At 41.8% G+C, this 21,634-nt stretch overlaps 1 protein-coding gene across 2 annotated transcripts in view; it reads right to left on the minus strand.

Moving 5' to 3' along the window:
• Positions 1–21,634, minus strand: part of LOC135385775 (E3 ubiquitin-protein ligase CBL-B-like) — a 41,612-nt gene that overhangs the window by 18,365 nt on the left and 1,613 nt on the right. For both annotated transcript variants that reach the window (XM_064615289.1, XM_064615288.1), the window contains exons 2-7: positions 12,283–12,429; positions 10,004–10,135; positions 9,793–9,930; positions 8,490–8,709; positions 7,070–7,234; positions 2,031–2,105 (exon numbers count right to left, since the gene is read on the minus strand). In XM_064615289.1, the coding sequence (XP_064471359.1) occupies positions 2,031–2,105; positions 7,070–7,234; positions 8,490–8,709; positions 9,793–9,930; positions 10,004–10,135; positions 12,283–12,429 (877 nt within the window). The remainder of the gene's footprint in view (positions 1–2,030; positions 2,106–7,069; positions 7,235–8,489; positions 8,710–9,792; positions 9,931–10,003; positions 10,136–12,282; positions 12,430–21,634) is intronic.

Raw genomic sequence — 21,634 nt, forward strand, 5'->3', positions numbered from 1 at the left:
TCGTGTATACAACGCTGCAGCATAATTCCCAACGTGTGCGCGTGTGAACTTACCTAAGCCCCTTATACGCTAGCCACACTGCAAACTTAATGAAACGGAATGCCGGTAAGTTCACCTCCTCACCAACCATCATCTTGCGTGGCGTCGCTCTCTCCTGGCTTGTTGAAAACAGGGCTTCTTGAAAAAGCGGTGTCATTCGCGACGGTGGTTGGTCAGGAGGTGATGTTACTGTCATTCCGTTTAATGCCTTAAGTTTGTCGCGTGCCTAGGGTACCAGAAAGTAAAGCACCGGCCACACTCATGCTGGTCAGAATGAAAAGAACATGCCAAGTTGGCTTTCTTTGTGGATTTAAAATAAAAGAAGCAAAAACGACCATACTGACACAGTATCTAAAAATCGCCAGTGGGTCTAAAATGAGTCGAACTCTCTGTTTGCATTTGCTTTGTCTTTGTTCCACAGACACTTCACTCTAACGCCGAACACGGAGGCGGTCAGTGCTGACACAATAACGTGCCCTTTACACATAAAGTCCCCGAGCTCACGATCGCACCATTCCAATACAACTACATACCACGAAGCGTCGTTATCTGATTAACGTGTATTTGCGATTCTGACTGGCAACGAATAATTTCAATTACTTAAATGACTTAGGCCAAGGTAGCAGGCTTGGTTGACTGTTATTTCTGGTGAGATTCTGCAAACAACCCGGTGGGTGAGTTAACCCCCGCTACCTGAGCTACGTGCGGGGAAAGTCAACCCAAACCAGTAATTCATGGTTATGCTCCTCTTGTAACCGCAAATAATCTTGTCTTTCATGTCGCACAAACTCTTTCGAAATCCTGAACGACCACTGACGCCTTCCTGCCCACTTCAAGCACCATAACGCACAGAAGCTTGTTTTAACCTGCTTGTTGTGCTTCATTCGCACCCGTCGCCCCTGGACCGGTTCGGGAACCGAACCGTTTGGAAAGAACCGGTTTGAACCATTATAATTGCCTTCTGGAGCTGAACCGGAACCGAACCCTTATCGCCGAACCTAAACCCGAACCGGACCGTTAAATGTTTCGGTTCGACTCTCTGGCCGGCACTGGTTTGTCAGGTGCAATATCTGACTTTTCGTCAACTGCTGTCTCTTCAATCGGTACCAGGTCTCCTGTAGCTGAACCTCAAAATTTGCTTTTTTTGTGTGTTTTTTCTTGCAGCATTCATGCAATATGAAAAGCCATTTTCATTATGACCCTAATATTCAGTATCTAACAACAGCTACAGTAGCTACAACCTAAGGATCCAATTGAAACATCATTTGAACCTGCATAGCAGCTGCTTTCTGGGAATGCTTTGAAATTGCAACTTACTGGCACTTAGTGGCACATTAATATAATTTGGGGGGACACATTCTATCTTGGCCACAGAGTGAGTATATTCTAGTGGCATACTTCTGTTTGTTCTAGAGATTTATAAAGCAAATAAGTAAACAAAGCAGCAGTACCTGCTGCCTGCTGCAACCAAACTGTAGTATTTACATTGAGAGCTAATGTATTTTCTGTAAGCCATTGCTACCGTTCAATGACTACTGCCAACGCCACCTAGATGCAGACGGCCTGCTTATTGCCTCCTCTCCCTCCTTCTCTACATGGACGTATAAGGCCACAATTCATCTGCTACTGTGAATTGCTGTTCTGTGAAATCAAGAACTTGTAAATGATTGCAGCTAACTTGGAACCTATATACCTGAATCTGCAGACAAAAAGAGCAACACACTTTCCAGAGAATCAGTCGTGAGAGAGATATGGAACCATTTTGCCCTTTCTTTTGAAGTTTTCTCATTTAGTACGCGGGGACGTTCAATCACTACTCGCAGACAACGGTGGTTCGTCACCATGGCTACGACCACTGAAAGCTTGTTCGCTCTTGGCTACCGACGTTGAAAACATGATCCTGATTGGCTGACTCTTAGTTGTTATGTCACGTCAAGCATGAAGCATTTAAAAGCTATGTAATGGTATAAATGAAATCAGTAAATGTTTACCCTGCTTCCGTCAGCAGTTTCACTCCTTGGAGAGAGGGCCAAAGCTTGCAAGGATGATGTCCATGTGTTGGGGTCCTACAGGTAGTTGAGAAAATGGGGTGTAATCTCACTTCAATAGCCTATTTGTTTCTGCAGCCTGTATTACATTTTATTAATACTGCTGATGGCTCTTGCATTGCAATGCAATTTTGAGCATGAATTATCTTGCAGGTGTGTGTTATAAAGACACACCAAATTTTTCCATTGACAAATATAAAGCACTCTGTTTGCAGCATCATTTTCGAATTTGCAGGCACTTTATATAAAAAGTATTTCATTGTTTCTGAAGAAACAGCACTGCGTTATCCGTTAAGACATTAAATACCTGAGCGGCAAGAAACTGCTGTGGCCACTCTAGTGTGAAGTGAAGTGCCACAAAAATAGCACGGAGCATGGATTATCTTGCAGATGTGTGTTATAAAGACACACTAAATAATTCCGTTGATGGGGTTGAGACACTTCCATTATGGACGCATTGTATTGCTCTCCGGAATACTGAGGAAAAAAGAATGATTCTTCTATGCGTTGTACTTAGTGAGATACAAGCCCTCGAACGCACTCCCATGCAAATCGCAGACCTCACAGTTGTGTCCATTCCCATTGGCAGCCGTAAGCACGTGACCTCTCGTGCGCTGCCTCACTGGCGGCGGTGAGGTCTGTGATGCCAGAGCCATGAGGTTCTTTCTATTACCCTCTTCGGTGTAAACTTTCAATGTGGGTGCACATCGACGTAAAGCACCGTTTTTGACGTTTATCTGGGATAATCTAGGATGACCTGTCGCCATCCCTTTAACAAATGTAAAGCACTCTGTTTGCAGCATGATTTTCAAATTTGCAGGCGCTTTATATAAAAAGTACTTCATTGTTTCTGAGGAAGCGGCACTGTGTTATCGGCTAAGAACTTGAATACCTGAGCGGCAAGAAATTGTTATGGCCACTCAAGTGCGAAGTGAAGCACCACACAAATCGTGCGAAGTGTACACTGACCTTAGAAGACAGTGTGTAAAGAAGTGTTGGTAGTGGCGCCCTATCTTTTGAAATGAACCCAGTAGGGCCGTGTACTACATTACTGTCTTATAAAATGCATAATGGAAGGAAGCACATGTACTGAAGTAACTGAGGCCTGTTGCATTTCATTTGGACCAGCGTGGTCTGACACGGAAACATATTAGACATACTGCATATTCAACACCATGCAAGGCCACAGCCCAATGGCATGGTCACAAGCGTGACTGCTTAACTGCACCATCTGATTTTTCGCCAGGCACATGTTCACCTACAGTAAACTTTAATTCTTCATGTACCCCATGGAATGGAAATGGCTCATTTACTATGTGTTGCAGTAATATTTGCCTTATTATGATCAATGCCATATTGAATACAGTAAAACGAGCATATGGATGTTTGCCAGACCCTGAACTAGTAGTACAATGAAACGGCAGAACAGATAAAGAGACAGAACATTTTCTTACGATTCTAATGACTGCAATGTTCAAAGTACTTATACACGTCAAAACTTGATATACGTAGCACAAAAACTGGCATCTGCTTTATGTTACCATGGTGACTACTAATACATATCGCATCGTACATTGCAAAGACACTTCTGCAGGCAAGCAGCTCTTGCACTTGGTTTCATATAGCAATATTGAAGAACAAAGAGGATGATGATTGGGGTGTTTCATCGCCACAGGTTTCATTGCCCACAGTAATATAATGAGCCCCACAGTGAAGACCAAATTCCTACATTGTCCAGAAAGGTTTGTTGTACTTTCAGGGCGGAGCGTTGCTAGGGTGGATTCGATCATGGACCAAGTAACTTCGTCATAGTGAAGGGGCTTGAGTATAGCTGATTTAGAAACACTGTTAGTTTGGTTCTGAAAGGTTTGCAGCATGGACAATGGAGCAGGATATGTTCCAGATTTTCCAGGTCCTCACAGTGACAGCATCTTGGAGGGTCAACTTGTCACAAACGGTAATGCCACTGACATAGAAGAAGAGATATAGTAGAACTGCTGTGCAAGTGAACTGGAGTTTACCTTGAAGGAAAACAGCTGTGTTGCTGTAGCCTCAGATTTTATATTTTTATGTAAGAAACACCTTAATTACTTTCCTATTTTTCCAATAGTTTCAACAAATTAGCTTTTCCTGCATTGTGTTCATGAAAAACATTACCCAGATGTTGTTGACAAACTGAGGTCACACATTGCAGTAACTGTTTTTATTACATACTTGCAAATAAAATACGAGCCAAAGACTAGATTACAGTGTGCATGCTGGAGTAACACAATAATGCAAGCCAGTAAAAACATGCAGTTTATTCTATGTTTATTATGATCTTAGCAGTTACAATGCAAGGTACACATGAACACAACTTTAAATTAAGTGATCTACACTAAATGCAAGGCAGAATTATTTAACTTAATAGTCCACCTGTGGCTTTATCCAATGCCTTATGAATTCAGTTTATCTCGCTTCCACCACATTGAAGTTTTTGTATCCGCAATACACTTTTTGCATTGAGAAATCAAAAACAATTCTTGTACTGTACTGACTGACATTGAGTATGTACATGCTTTATCAGGTGCTTGGCAACTCTGCTTTATTTTGAAATTCATGCGCAAGCTGACTTGTATGAAGCAGATATCTGGGACAGGCATGTGTCACACACACAAAGTTTGATAAACAATAGTTAACTCCATGCTTAACAAACACAAAATATACATTCCAGCATGCTGCAGCATACAAACTACACAATTATACAACATAAAAGCAGAGGAAACATCTTGGAAGGTAATGTTCGAGCATATGTTTGCAGACTCAATAAATTAGTTTCCCATAACTAAATTCCATATTTCTCATTTATGCACGTACAGCCTCAAAACACTCTTGCTGTCTATATGAAAGCCAAGGCACATAACACATGAGAAGGGTGTTCAACATTGTGTGATATGCATTCTACATTTATGTCTGACTAGGGTCCCTTGCCTTTGGGCAAAACGCCATATCGTACCACCTACGTTCAACCTTGATGTATAGATTGAGTAATCTGGTCAAAGCTCTAAACTGCCCATAGAATTGTGGCTCTAAAGACGACCTCAATATTATTTCATTTGAGTGGCTGTGATAAAACATACTACTAATATAGCTGAACGAATCTGCATTCTTTTATAACAATAACTACTTACTTTCTCAGGGGCTATCTCAAAGATGCCTCAAAATTTAGGATACTAATGTTTTTCTAGTTCAGAATGAGTACTGTGAACAAAGCATGTTTTACAAAATAGTCCAAGCTTAAGTGCTTGCCAATATGGTGATGGTTCTTACTGAACGAATGCATAGGTAAAGCCCCTAGTTTTCCGCAAAATTTTGCAAAACAGGATTTTTGTCGAGGAATTCCGCAGAATTTACATATTACTCTTATCATTCTTTTTCTCTTTTTTTTTTCCAAGTTTCCGTGGCTTTCACTTTGGATGTGCTATTTGGAGCAGCTTTCTCCGCATAGAGGGAAAAAAGAACAAAGCCGGAAACGAGCTGTTACAAGTTTGTTTTTGCAAGATCCCCGCCACCACACCCTGTGAAACGCACGCAGAGGCGGCACAGGGGATTGCGTTTTGGTTGTGCAACATTGTGAAACAGCGAAGCTCCCGAAGCTACTCAAACGCTCTTGAACAATATGCGTCACGTGATGATTGTGAGCCATCCATACGCACAACGCGTTTCTCGCAGGTGTACGTGCGGCGCAGTCAGCACGGCTTCTAGAAGTACAAGTCCGTAGGGTGCTATGAAGATGAAGGGGTTCTTTTCTGCCTAGCATGCATGACATCAGTCGATCGTCGATCGATGAGCACATATCAAGCTTCAAACATCGCAAGAACGCAGTTGTTCAACTACAAAGCCGCAGAAATATACCGTAGATTTCACATTTTTAATTCACGGACACTCGCGGATTTGTAAAGTCTAGGTAGCAGAAAAACGAATTTTTCACCGCAGAAACCTAGGCGTTTTATAGGACATTTTTTTATGTGCATCGTCGTAGAATCGGGTGTCGTGTGTTGGATGGGGCAGTGTCATAAAATGAACAAAAAACTAACTGTTCATACTGTTCTGCCTCTGAGAATGTACTGTCCTATACGTATATGGTGATTGTGCCATGGCTAAGGGGTGCTAAAAATAATGACAGCTATAATATTAGCCATACTTTTAAATGCTGGTCCAGATACAAGCATCCATGGTCTATGTGCAGATATATCATCACCTTCCCTGGTTGTCACGCCAACTTTCTACTCACGTATGGGGACAACACAAAACCCCAACACAAGTGACGCTGCATAGGGCAGCAAGGGCCTTGCTATCTTGAACAGCTGCAGTGCTATCTTGCAGCATAAAGCTTGTGTTTTATTACATCTAAGACATACTACTATTGAAATTTACCACTGTTTTTGGACAGCAGCAAAGCAAAATTAGGTGGTGTCAAAACACATTCTACAGCATGAGATTTTGTTATCCTGGCCTCTAATGCCACAGAACAGAGAAATGCTGGTTATGTATGAATATGGTAACTTCTCATGGTTCACACAATTAGAAAATATAAATAGTTGCACTCTTATCACAATGCAATGGCAGGAACGGAACAGTTGCTATGCAAACAAATAGTTACTAAGACTCTCCCTAGTACCATTACAAATGAACACAGTATTAGCACACACAGTCACACAAAAACGAAATGGAATGCTAAACAAATCACTTGACAGTATGGCAGCTCTAGCCTGGCAACTTCTTAGCACGTGGGATTGTGACAACAGAACTTTTATTGCCAGACTATTTTCAGACTATATAACCTGAGATTAGTCTCAAACGCAGTCACTCCAAGTAGGTGCATTTTATACTTTACATGAGAACACTCTTTGGCATTTTCGATGTTCGAGGACTACATCATCATGTGAAGATGCAAATGCTCATAGTTGTCATACAGAAGTGATAGCGAGAAAGGACTTTACCTCAAAGGGCTCATCGTCATCCAGATCAACCAAACTGTTTTGGTTGTAGCTCTGGATATCAGTCCTCCTGATAGTTCTCCCCGAAGGATCGAACGGGTCCACTACTACTTGTTCTGTTCCTTTGATTTCTGCTCTACAGAATGGGCACCCTTGTCCCTCAGAGTCCTGAAGGCACAGAAACAAAGTGTTTGTTAACAATGAGAAAAAGAATGTCATGAGTGGGTTAACCCCCCCAGCAATCTGGGCATATTTTAGAGCACTACAGAACCAAAAATTTCCTCAAGAGTCCTATAGGAGAGCAGCTATGTAGGAGACAGCTGAATGACAAAGGTTGCATTTTTATGCCAAAAGTCCTCACAGGGAAAACACGGTCACTGATTTGCCAGAGCTGACAGATATTGCTAAGAGTAATCTAAAGATGATGCATGGTTAGATTGTAACATTTTCAGGCATAACCCATTCCTTCTCTAAATACCAGTTCATGTAACTCGAGTCGACTAGGATGCTTATGCAAGTCCTCTTTTAGAGTATAGTTCTCAGCCTCGGTGTCCTTATTTTCCTAATAGCTGCATTTCAGAATGTGTTAATATTACTTTGACGGATCATGAGAATGATCTAAAAAATACAGAATTCTTCCATCTGACTACTATATGAAAGAAATGTAGGAAGTTAGAAAATCCAGCAAAATGTTAAGGGAAAATGTTAAAGGAATAAACGAGAGGTACCGATATTTCGCACAGAGACTGTTCCTCTTCTGGGGCAAGAGGAAGAACTGTCTCAGTTCGAAATATTGGCGGCTCTCACCCTGAGGCTCTTCTCTTAACATATATTTAGAGCCTGAAGTTTTCAGGAAATATTTTTTTTCTAAATTCAGGGGGTAAAAATCTGGTAAATAAACATGTGCTCTAAATTCATGCAAATTCAGCTGGAAAAACTTCCAGTATGTTAAATTCAGGGAGAAATCTGTCTCAGGTACTCAAACTGTACTGGTTTGGTACAAACGGTGATGTAACTACATTTGCTGTCAAACAATTTAGTGTTTGTTCCTACAGACGTCTCAGAGAGGGTAATTTACCGGGTAAAAATCTGGTTTCACCCTAAGGAGGCAACCTTCAATTCGGGGAAGAATCAGGTTAAACCCTAAAACCTCAGGCTCTACATAACTTCGGGAATGGTTGTTAGCCTTCCAAATCTTTGAATACATCAGCCATTGTTTGGAGTGGTTTTGGCAATTCCTAGCTTGGGGGCAGTGCATTGGCAGCGCCTCTTTTACTCCAAGGAAATATGTGCAAGTTGTCAGAGCACAGGAAGAGGGTCAGTTGGGTCCTGTTTTTTTTGCTAGACATTGACTATCATCACATGTTGCATAACACGCTTGCATTCCGCAACCAATGTACTCTGAGGGCAGACGCTAACCCACCTGCCAGGATGTGAGACACGGTGTACAGAGAAGATGCCCACAAGGCTCGATCCGAATGTCCTTGTCATTTTCCGCACATATTTTGCAGAGCTGGAAGGTGGAGCCCATCTCACAGTAGAGTTCATACTGCTCTTGAGTCACTTTGATGTGGTCCTCAGGAGTAGCTTGCACAGCCCAGCTCAAGTCAGGATTCACATTCCTCCCATCCGGATACAGGTAGCTGCAAGGAATGTTAATGTCGCACTGAGACATGAAGATGACTAGTTTTTTCTTCAGGTACAGGGGGTAAAAGTTGAGTACTTTTCTTTAGTTTCAATTTGCTGGGGAATTAAGCACTGCCTGTGCATTCACCCTCTGCCACATCAAAGCAAACAAAGTTTCTTGTCAACTATGAACCTGACACCACATATGCATATACACCACTGATATGTGCAACGTCTCTGTACTCGCTTGGTACAGTGCAATTGCATAACCAAAAAATAACTTTGCAAAGACATCTTTTTCTTTTGCGTCGCATTCACTTATCCACAGTAACAGCATATGGCTGTGGTACCAGGCGTACACCCTTCATAAGTAACCACGATGATAATCTTTCCAAACACATGTGGTCATTACTATAAAAATACTTCGTGAATTTGTGTGGAAGCACGTTTCGGGAATATTTCGCGGAATATTCCGCGGAATATTCATATGGAAGCAGACGGAAGCGGAAATTGCGGGATCAGGGAGATCAGGGGTTCATGACACTGCCGACACTGTCATAAGGCCTCTACATGCCAACTGGCTTATTAGAGGCTTAACCTGAAATCCAATCCCGTGACAATGACATACGTGCTGGATTTGTGAAAGCAGGTGTCTGCAATTCCAAGTGATACAGTATGCGAATAAACTGCTGATGTTGAAGTGGTGTTTCAGTTATAGCAGCGTTTGAAGCAGCGAACCAATTTGTGGGAATAAAGATCATCGAGTAAGTCGATTTGTCTTTGTTGAGCTCATATCGTCGCAAATTCCAATGCCCGCACTATTTCATCTCTGCTACCTATGTTTCACAAAAAATGTTCGATCGCGAAATTCACAAAAATTTCTACTTTTACAGTATATCATTCTTATCCTGTATTACCAGTAACTAACCGGCAGTACAAAAAAAGTTGATAACAGATTAAAAACATGACGTTTCGATCATACGTATCATTCTTGTCATTAACCGTACGCTTCCCAAGCTTTAGTGGTATATATCAGCATATACATAAGTGTGCATCAAATGGTGCACATTTTTATTTTTGCAGTCTGAAAACCAACTTACAATCCTTCCCTGTATCCATCAAGAAGAGCTTGGCACAATGACTTATTTTGTGGAATGGTCTGCAGAATATTTCCCTCAGCTGTCACATAACCTATGGCCCACTGACCCAACCTTGTGCAGCTTAGCCGAAACACGTAACTGAAAGTAACAGCATGGAGTGACTCACATGAATCATAAAGAAGACATTTACACTATGGTCGTACTTCCTCACCTTCCTGGTTTATTGATGTACTTGTGTAGCCTAGCCTTCACCTCATCATATGTCAGGAAAGCGACATACCCAGGATGCGTCACTGCTAAGATCTGCCAGTTTCTTAGAAGTGTTGACCAAGGTTGAAATAACCTGTAGAAGAACCATGCATACCAGGTATAAGCATGTATGAACAATATGCAGCCATTATCCATTGTGGGGTTATTATCCCCAAAACAAAAAGCAGCATTTGTGTTTCTCTTTTTCAAACTTTTTGCTTCGTTTATAATTACAGCCTTGGTCCACTAAATCTAAAACCTAAGTTATACCGAACCCTCGTGCTTCCAAAACTTGAATATGCTGCTGCTGTGTGGGATCTGGGACAGGCGACACTCATTGCTCAAATGGAAAGTGTACAAAACCGCGCAGCACGGTTCATTCTCGGTAATTGTGCCGGGGGGGGTCCCCGAACTCCACCATTAAGAATAAACGTTAAAGAATAAAACATTCAAGAATTATCCGCTTAAAAAATACACGGTATTAAAATATATCTCCTAAAATAAATCGCTTACTATCCCCGCTTAGAGATCACCGTTTAATAATCCACAATTAAAAATAAACTGTTTCAAAATCCCCTCACCATCTAGCACGGAGGCGGACTGATTGCAATTTGCGCCGGGTTATATCATGTTATGTTAGGTTAGTTTAGTTTGGTTTCGGTTAGTTTGGGATAGTTTAGGCTAGCTTATAACTGTGAGGTTAGTTTAAGCCCCTTGCTTGCAGTTAACGTTGATTTTGGCAATAGCACATGACTCTAGCAACTGTAGGGTGGATTTGGGGGGATTCTGAAACGATTTATTTTTAACGATATATTCTTAACCGTGGATTCCTTAGCGTTTTTATTTAAACGGGGATATTTCGGCGATTATTTTTGTGCGTTGATTTTTAAGCGTATATTCTGGGAGATATATTTTTAACAGTGGGTACTTACGCGTTTATTTTTGAAAGATTATTTTTAATGGTTTCAAACAGCATACACCCATGCCAGGACGGCCAGTGTTACCTCCATGAAAGCTAGTCTTAACCTATCTCATCTCTCACTTCGACGCAGTGTTACTCGCCTTTGTCTATTTCATAAATTTTTTTATCATAACGATATCCACCGACACTCTTAATTTCTCGTCCGTCACATATCTCTTCACGGTTGGACCATGCACAGAAGGTTGGCATTCCCTTTTGCACTACTAATATATACTTTCAAAACTTCTTTCGAGTGGAACCACCTTTCCGGCTCTATTTCATCCATTACTGACCCTTCATTATTTAGGAATGCTCTTTGTGATCATCTGAATGCCACATAGTGATTGGTTTTGTCTAATTTTTCATTGTTTGTTTTGTATCTTCTGTATGCATCCACTGATATTTGAACTTACTGTTACGTCTCTCTCCTCTCTAATTCTAACAAGCCCTGAGGGTATCATAAATAAATAAATAAAATATTGTGTTGTCATGCATAGATGCACGAGTATATTTAGAAGCTGGTAATGTCTAGGAACAATATGATATTTGGGACATGAGTCTTTCTCACTGTAGCTCTATTCATTGATGATTATAGAATTGTAAATTTACACTGTAAGCACATGCAGATAAACTTCAAGTGAGTGCAACATTCGCAAGTGCAGTGGGCAGCCAACGGTGGGCAGTGATGTAGTTCATGTTGCTCATGCTAATGTTCTGTCAAAAAGACAGACTTGGTGGAGCAAAATGAGGCAAGTAACAAAATGTGATGATTTGTACTTAATTTGACAGCTAATGGAAAAGCTATATTTTTAAGTAGAGCTGATCACTGTTACACACTGAAAAAGGGCAACAAAATGCGGTTATCATTTTTTGGATGTTGCTCTCGTTTTTTGGTGTGCAGCGTATGCCAAGTTTATTTACAAGCTACGAGCTGCCTCCATTCATCAACACATCTACTCGAGCTTGGAAACTGACAGTAGTCATGATGAAAAGTAACTGTTCTGAGGATGGAACACACACAGAGAGACAAAGACAACACAAGCCCCAACGTGCCTAAGAACATGAACTACTGGACAGTTTGCAGTGCAACAAATAAATCAATACAAATGCAAATATGTTAACAAACTCTGCACCAACACTATGGTAATACTATGGTATGTGGCATAAGAGCTAAATATCACAAAACCTGCAGAAAATTTAGCTTTCACGATAACACAATAGCAAAACAAGATTTTGGACGTCTATTCACAACATTTGTAGTAAGCATGCTGTACACAAACCTTGTGAACACATCAAATTCAAAATTTGAAATGAAGTCATTGCAGGTCAGGTCGATGGTTGACTTCAGGGCCATGGCCTCCAATCCTGAGCTTATTGGGTGGACTTCGTGCAGTGTTTGCCGGAATACACGCCATGATACAACCGTCCTGCAAGAGAATAACCAATTACTTCCTTACAACTGCTGACCTGTATTCACATTTCGATTTTATCAGTTTCACTTTGAAGCACATAGTTCCCATAATATGTGTGTGTGTGGCGTAAGTATTTAGCGCGAGTATTCTCCTCTGCTGCTTACATATTCTCCGTCTGCTTTTTCAGCTATTTTTTTTTTACGGGTCTCACAAGAAGTGTTCCAGAATTGACACCACGTGAGCACTCACTCACTGAGCATTCTTAAGGTTCTTCGTTTTCGGGTTTTATGATCTTTCAAATTCGGGTGGCGGGTGGAAATTGGGTGTATTTGCACACGAGAATTCGGGGAGAAATCGGGCGCTACGATGTCTGTTTGATATGTTATTGGGGAATTTTCGGGTGAAACGAAAGGCATATGAAACAAGCCACTCCTGTGACACCAGGACGAGAAACCAGAATCTTTATATTTCCGCTCTGAACTGGGCCAGTGAGTGACCGCAGTATTGAAACACTTGCCCGAGCTCCACAAAAGCTCGTCTTTGACTCCTACAGGAGGGGATTATAAAAGGAGGACAGATAGGTTGTCACAAATAGCTCTCTTTGCGGATATTATGATTCACTTTTCCCGACGATTTACCTAGAAAGACAAGTTGAAGGACCGTAAGGATTTCGGGTAGATATCGGGATTTACCCGAATTCTTGAAAACTTGTTCAGAGGGGGGAACTATCGTGAAAAATCGGGTTTAACTCGAAAATGAAGAACCCTAAGCATTTTTTGTCTGACAGTGTCTTTTGGATTGGCAATTTTGATTTGCATGGTGCGGTATAACTCTGGCTGGCTCAGGGCATGTCACGAGACCCATATAAGATACACAGGAAGATATTTCAAACATGTGGATGCGTCATAAAGGCACCAAGAAACCTGGAGCCTGAATAACAAGTCATCAAGGAACACTGCAAGGCAGGGACCCTGGAAGAAGATGAAACAAACCGAAGTGGAAGTTGTAGATCCATAGGGCACTGCAGGAGTTTGCTACTATACAATATGTAGGAGTCGCACTCTGTCATCACATCCACACGGGCAACCGAAACTGAATTGTCTGAATGTTGGAAGCTGAAGCAGGTGGGGAAGCCCTGGGGGCAAGGAGAGATGAGGCTGAGCAACATGAGCTGCTGCAGAGGCCTGAGGGATAGATCATGGTAGGTGCTGCCGCTGGAACTCGAAAACCTCAATGAATGGGCAAGGCAACATCTGACACGAGCCTGGGATGCTATCTTCTCCTACATCTGTTCTTATATCACTGCCACCTGCTGTGAAGTGGAGCCTAGTAGTGCTGTCTGGTACCCATTTTGTCATAGCACTGTGTAGTCAGTGCTAGAGAAATAGAGCGTCAATATATTGGCACACGTGTGTTAGGATCGTGCATGTACTACCATTAGAACCACAGTAAGATGGACTGGCACGGTCGATGCAATGAGAAGGATTTAACAAAGAAAAATTGGTAGGGTACCACAGAACTACGGTATTACTGTTTAGAGTATATGGGGCCCTTATGCATAGGAACTGACTCACAATGGTGCGCGGAAGTGGTGACGCGTCAGCTTCCTTCTTCCACTGGCAGGTGTCCACATTAGTACTTCCTTGTACATTTATATTTCCACAATGACAACGTTAACTTCAAACTACAAATACCGCCAAATATTTCTTCAGTAAATGCATATGCAATAAAACTCAAAACTCCATTTTAGAGTGTTCTATATGTTAGAGACAACACCAGCTGGCATACTGATAAGTGGTTGAACGATATTATATAGTTTGCTTTCCAGTGTTTTATGTGTGAAATATTGTAATGTTTCTATCAAAGATAACTTCAAGAAATTGATGCAACATGCAACAAGATCTTTACCCTTAAGGGTATGCCCGTGGAGGTTGTTGTGAACTGCCTCTCGACATATGGCTGTCTTCTCTCCATACACTGATTAAGCATATTTTGCACAGTATACCAACACATTCTTACTGCAGTTTTACTTGTGCTTTTATACCATGCCATAGTGCACAAGTGTATTTGTAGCTTGCAACTTTACATGTCACACTCACTGGAGTTAGGCCAATGGTAAATTATTGCTTTTAAAATATACCTTGGTGCTACTATCATGCTGCCAATCTAGGCATTCTTTCACGTCACCACATGAAAAAGCACTTCTACAGTACGATGCCTGGTGCATGGTCAATACTCCACTGTTACATTATCAGTGCAAATATGCTATCAAATGCGCCTCTGTGCACACAAGAAAAGGTGAATGGGGAATAGAGTCTGTGACTTGCTTGATACCAGTTGATGGCTTCAGAACATAAAGAAAGGGCAACCCATAAAGTGTAGCATCACCATTTTGGTATGCTCTGTGGGTTGCCATTGCTTTGTGTTCTGAGATCATCCCAGATGAGAACAGACACCACTGTTTTTCACTCTAACAATTCCTTTCACTGCTACAGGAAAAGCAATGCTAATGGAGCCCGCCGTGTATGTGCTGTGCATGTCTATAAGCATCAGAATGCAAGCATCATACAGGACCTTTTTCCATGAGAACATTTGCCCATATTTTGGACTGTAGTATGAATTTTCTACATGGGAGAAAGCTTCAACTGGGAACAGCTTCATCACATCGATTTTTTCAGGAAAACTGAGCCCTGAAACGATCCATTCCCCATGTGACATTGGTTATGGTCAAAATAAATTCAGTGGCCCTGTAAATCATTCTGTAACATATTTGTCGTAAGTAGATGATGTCCAAATATTTTACTGCTCTTTGAACTTGGATATGTGTGCAGGGATAACTGCAACTCGGGCTATGTAAATGTACTAATCAAGATGGGCTTGGGTGCACAACTGAGAAAACCATCTGCTCACTTTTTTTTTAGGTTCATGGTGAAGTTTCCTGGCCCTACGCTATTAGAGGAACAGTAAAAGACTCCTCCACAAATTTCTATAACAGATCAGGCTACGCCTCAAAGATCACTACATTCTTGTAAATTGAGTTCTATAGTGATAAGACAATGTTCAGCAAAAAATAGTGAGAATGAAAGACTGCTTGATTAATTAAGCAGGGCTTGTGCAACCCTACATGTCGTTTCACTATGGCAACTTTGCTGAGGCACACTGAGGAAGGTGGCTATACAGTAAGAGTGACTGCTCAGTGTGATGCATTCCTGTTGTGCAGTTTCGTCTTTGTGATAACCGAAAAGACATGACATTATTAAAAAGCACATATGCTTCCAGCAATACAGGATGGCCACAAGTCTGACAGTAGCTTCCATAAAGGTAACTAAATGCTTCCCAATGCACAGACTTGGCTTGCTCAACTGTTTGACATTTCTGTCCATAGTTCTTTCCTTTGCGGTAACTTCAACAGCAGAGTGAATGTCAATAAACTACAAGCACATGAAGAGCTTAAAACTGCTACACACTAGAAGGCAGCTCAGGAATGCTGGCCTGGGTTATGGGCACGTGAGAAAAGTATTAATTATTTAACTCACATTACTTTCAAAATAGCAAGAATAGCCATTTTTCTCTTGCCTGTATGCCCATGAATAGTTTCACCTTGCTCTGTTCATCTGCTAAATGTGTGTGCATTACACTGAATTACCAGAGTCAGACTTCTTTAGGCTAAATAGGTTTGACGAATGCGGGCTCAAAATCGATTGCTCTTTTTTCTGTAACTTGGGGTGAAATAAGAATGCTATGTTTGCATTTATGTGTTCTTGGTTCTGCGAAACAAGTTTCCAAGTCCCGCACAAGATCGTACTTATATTTTGTGTGTGTGTTGTGTATGGGCCAGTGCTAGGGATTTGAGGAAACAAATCAAATTTAAATCAAATCCGCAGTTTGCAAAAGGTGCCAAATCAAATCGAAATCAAGTCCGGATTTAAATTTGTTGGGATAAATCAAATCCCTTTTTAAATCTGGATTTCTCAAATCCATTACAAATCCGGAAGAGGCACTAATGCTGCTGAACAGCTGTGGAATGGTTTCAGAATCGACCGCAGTTTTCGAACCTCCGATTTTGACACAGAACGGGTAATTGCTGATGCGAATTCCCAACAGTTGCGTAAAACTAAGAAAAAAAAGGCAAAACACGGAAGACGTACTACATCAGTGGAGCTCCATGGGCATATACTGCGGCAGAAAGAAATGTGAACTTGATTGCAGGACAAATATTGCGCAGCAGGAAACGCCGTGCACATTACTTCCTTGTTGCTGGTCTTGGTACGGTACGCCCGCATGATGATACAGAACGGCAAAAATAGACGAGTTCAGAAAATCCCAGAGTGCTTAGCGTCTCTTTGAACTGTGGGAATTTACTAATACGAAAGAAACGGGTGGCCCCCAAACTGTTCCGATTTCTCCCCTACCGGTCCATTGTCCACGACGTGTCAAGGTCAGCGAAAGCGAAATGTGAAGGATTATTCTTCGTTCCCCCGCCCAGCAAGCGCCCAGGATGCAATGCGTGCACAAAGAGCACTGGGATTTTCTGAACTCGTCTATTGGTGAGGAGTGCGAAGGTTAAGATGGGTCCTAGAGCTTCTTTTTTCCCACTCATGAAGTATCGGCTGTAAATTGATGTAACCAGCATGCAAAACCGTCGTTGCAGGGTTCGTGCAGTACCAGAAGAACAACCTTTTATCCTATGAAGAGTTAGAGGTTTTCTCAGTGGTCTATTTTAATATTGAAGTGTATTGTATTTACTGTCCACATTACGCAGTGATGGAAAGTACTCAAAGTACCAAGTACTCAAGTACTACTTCAAGTACATTCCTCAGTACTTGTACTTTATTTAAAGCACATTTCAATTCATGTACTTTGTACTGTACGTTTCTTCGGTACTTTGCCTTCAAGTACTCAAGTACCCAATTGGCAATACAAATGCAAAACTTGGTCACAAAATAATTTATTTCTGTTTATATTAATGAGCCAGCTGTAAACTATCCATGTTTTCTAACCAGCACTTGAGAGAAATGCTAGCTAGAAGCTTTCCAAAGATAACAGTTGAAACATATTTACCTCGAGTGTTATCACTACCAAGCACCAAACATCCAGCGATACGATATAAATTTGTGATGTACTTGATGAGTATTTTAAAGTATTTTGCAAAGGACTTTGTACTTTACCTTAAGTACATTTGTACATGGCACTTTCTACTGTACAGCACGTAACGGGTGCTTCGTACAACAGGTGCTAGGTTCTTGGTACTTGACTTCAAGTACAATTTTGAGGTGCTTTGCCCATCACTGGCATTACATTACACAGTATATAGCAGAGGCAGCCAGAGCCGGAACAACCGTGTACCACAGTCGTGCAAGCCTGCAGAGTGCTCATGCATATAGGCTGAATTTCAGAGCGAATTATGTAAATCCAAATCCTCTTCATAGTAAAGCCGCCAATCAAATCCAAATCAAATCTGCCAGTCTCAGCCGCGGGTTTAAATCCAGATTTAAATCAAATCCGAGATTTCGAACCCCAACACTGGGGCCCAGTTTCAGAACACACAGTCTGGCACAATGACAATTAAATTTGCTTTGAACTTCTTGGGTGTATGTACGTTTGGCATGGCTCCGCTAGCTATGATCCTTCTATGCCTTTTAACATGGTTCCCACTGAACTTTGGGACAAAACTTCAAGGGTCTTTCAAGGACCTTTTAAGGCTCAGCCGTCGTTTTGACCGGGATGTAAGACACAATTTTCACAAAAATATTTATGTCTTGCAGGTATCACACGAGAGAATACATGTGGACTGCACAATGGACCTTTTTCATAAAGGCCTATGTGCACGACCTTGAGGCGCGCGAGAGGGTTATCTCAGTCTTCGCTAGATGGCACGGTATGGGGACGACAGAAGTGGGGACCAGTGGTGAGTCCGCACGAAAGGCGCGAGCTTGTCAGTCTCACTCCTGGCCGGTTTTGGTCATTTTTGCTACCCTGGTGGATTTGTTTTGGCGCGCGCCGAGCGTGGTTCACTGGAGAGCCGCTAGGTTATGACGCGTATGTGAAAAAGGGTCTATAGTGATCAGTTCACAGACGTGAGTGACGACTCCTGAAACGTTAAAGATCATAGGATAGAAAGGAAGGTGGATGAATACAACGCAGGGCGCCGCTCATTTCATGCACTTCTGGTTTCCGCCACTGGTTCCTATTGCAACGAGTGTTGACACCTTTGGTTTCAAAACTGTAGTTCTGACTCCAGAAAAGTGGAATTTGCACTAGCAGCTCCGAGAATAAGAAAAAGATGCAAAATCAAGATTTTCAAGGACTGTGGGAAAATTCCAGGGTTTTCCACACCTTGAAAATGGCATTTCCAAATTCCTGGGTATTCAAGGACCAGTGGGAACCACATTTCTAGCAGGATGCAGTTGTCAAGTTCAAAAGCAATTTGAGAAAAAAATCTGTTTAACCTGGATAAGATAAACACTTTTTCGAAGTGTACATACCACAAGGACATAAATTAGGAAATTTCTCGTGACAAATTGCATATGGTTGTTGTTTGAGCTAGCGCCGCTCAATGATAGCTCTTCCATATCTACATACAGCAATTATTGCATTAGGGTGCTACCACTGACAGTTGCATAAGTGTCACAAGACATATTGATGTGCAACGTGAACACCCCTTAACAATTAAAATTACAACAACAATTTGTGTCCAAATGATAGGCAGAGGCACCTGACACAAACACAACCCGAGAAAAGAAAAGGGAAGGCCAGCAACATGGCTAGGCAACAGATGCAAGCCCCCTTTCCCTCGCTTGCCTAATATTTTTATTCTTGGGTATCCCAAGGAACGACGTCACAGCCTTCTGAACGGAAGCGTTAAAAACAGCAACACGGTGGGACCCTCTTTGCACTGCTGAACGACTTCTTCATTCATGTAGCTTTTTTTTAGCATGCTGGCTACAGGCCAGGTGTAAATATCCTTTCTGTCTGCACAATCGTGGGCTTGTGCATGGCTCAACCACTTGAAGCAGTGTAAACAATTGTACTTTTAGCAGAAGATAACTAAGGGCAGTTCACGCAAGGCTTCTGGTATGCGAGGAGGAACAAGGAAATGTGTGCCACCAGTGTTTATGCTAGGTGTTGACAAATGTTGGAAAGCAGTCTCACAGTAAGCTGTCAGCTCCTTTACCTGTCTGGGCAAATGCCACCCAAGTCATTATCAGTCTTACAGATTAGCAATAAAAACTGACGCTTCAGGTTAGCAAATGCAAGCAATGACACTCCATCGTCCATAGCATCGCAGTACTGTAGACTGACACATTACAAGCACTGGACATAGGTAAGTGAAAGTGGGGAGGTATGGCATCTCATGAGCTACAGAAGCTGCAGTGTGCACTGAGTAATCCATATTTAGCTTTACTCTTCCCGAGTACCTAACATTAAAATTAGCAGCAGAAAAGCGTCACTTCCTCCAATGCCTTAGAAACAGGGTATGCAAAGGGGACTTCACTGTGACGCTTCCAAATGTAAACGCTACTGGAACTCTTTGTGCAACAAGGGGGGGGATATACGTTTATTACAGAAAGGAGCAACATTGGGATAAGCCACTGTTGACATTTTCTGCACTACTATACCGTTCTCTAAACAACACATCTACCTGCTATAAAAAAAAGATAACAGACAAAAACACAATACTGTACACTTCGTTAATTTCGCAAAATTGAATACAGGCGCGTTTGGGGAATATTTTGCATATTGAATTTTGTGGCAAGTTGGTCCTGCACCACAGAGTTCACTGGGGTGTCACTTACTCCACGGGAGTAAGCGAAATTTCCAAGGATTACTACTTATACTATTTATTGGCTGTGGGTGATAAAAAAATGTGTAACATTTTTGTAGAAATGAAATGTAAAAGTGCATTAGTCAACTTTACGACACAGTCAAGTTATGTCTTTCTACAGGGTCCATACAGATAAAATGATGAAAGGTGGAATACAGATAATTTGGAAAATTTTTCAAAGGTTTTCAAGGACTTCTGTGGGCCCTTTTAGGGTAATACCTCTGTGCCTAGAACTGTTCTGTGTGCTGTACTGCTACAGAGAACATTATTGTACAAATAATTAGCACAGAATGCATAGCATGATGCATGCGTGCACAGCACAGAGCAGCATAACAAGTACTTTGGTGCAGAATTTCTACTGTTGGCACTATTTTATCTGTTGGATCTCTTCCAGTATGTGAAACAGTTATTTCCTCTTGGCTTTTTAAGGCTGCTTCTAACTTACTGTAATGCTCACTTAATACACTTGCTTCAGAGCAATATCACTAGCTGTCAATAAGGTAGCATTAAATGGCACGGCGAAGACGCAGACGCTGGTGTGCACACACGCAGTTGACGTTTGTAGTAGTATTAGTCGGACAACATTGAGCAGAAATGCTACCTGAGGGAAGTAGACGTGCGTTTTCCAGGCAGAGGAGCAACGCCAGTCCACATTTGGTCTGGTAGGTGAACACATTTATGCGGAATGCCTCTTTTTTAAATTCCATGTTAGCGGCGCGAAGCATCTGTGGCTTTGAGCCGCATACAGACGTGGACGGCAGGAAGGAGTGGGGAACAGGTGGGTTAGTATGCGTCCTGGACTGACTTCAAGGGGAACTGTGCCGAATGCCTTGTTTAGGAAGCAGACAGAGGGGACAGTTAATGCTGTGGCACTGTTCGTTAAATGACAGTTAGCACACTCTCAATATTGAAGGATTTGCATGGGCAGCTCCAAACCTTTGAGGCCGAGGACCTTTCAAGGCCCTGCGCAAACCCTGTTCCAGTTACTCAAGTTACAATGCACAGGAAGCCCCCGACATATCCACAGCAAAATCAAGCTTTTCCAGGTTCAGGTAATGTACCTACAGTGAAAGTACAATGTGTACCTGCAAATTACTGCGCAGATTTTTGGCATATCATTTGTAGCTTTCTTCAAAAACTCTTGTTACACAGAACGGAGAGTCTGACTGCTCCCTTTCCATTATACACGTATGATTCAATCTTATCCAGCACCATGAATGTGCAGCCATCAAAACACACTTATGAAGAACATTGGGTGGCCGAAATAAGCTTTACAGGTAAAACAGTATAAATGCAGTCTAGATGATGGGTAAACTTCACAATATGAAAAGCACGAGTGTGGGCACACGAAAAATACAATGCAACGGGGGCTTTTTATAGTACAAACTTTACAGC

This window comes from Ornithodoros turicata, chromosome 2 (assembly GCF_037126465.1).
Source record: "Ornithodoros turicata isolate Travis chromosome 2, ASM3712646v1, whole genome shotgun sequence".
Taxonomy (NCBI): Eukaryota; Metazoa; Arthropoda; class Arachnida; order Ixodida; family Argasidae; genus Ornithodoros; species Ornithodoros turicata.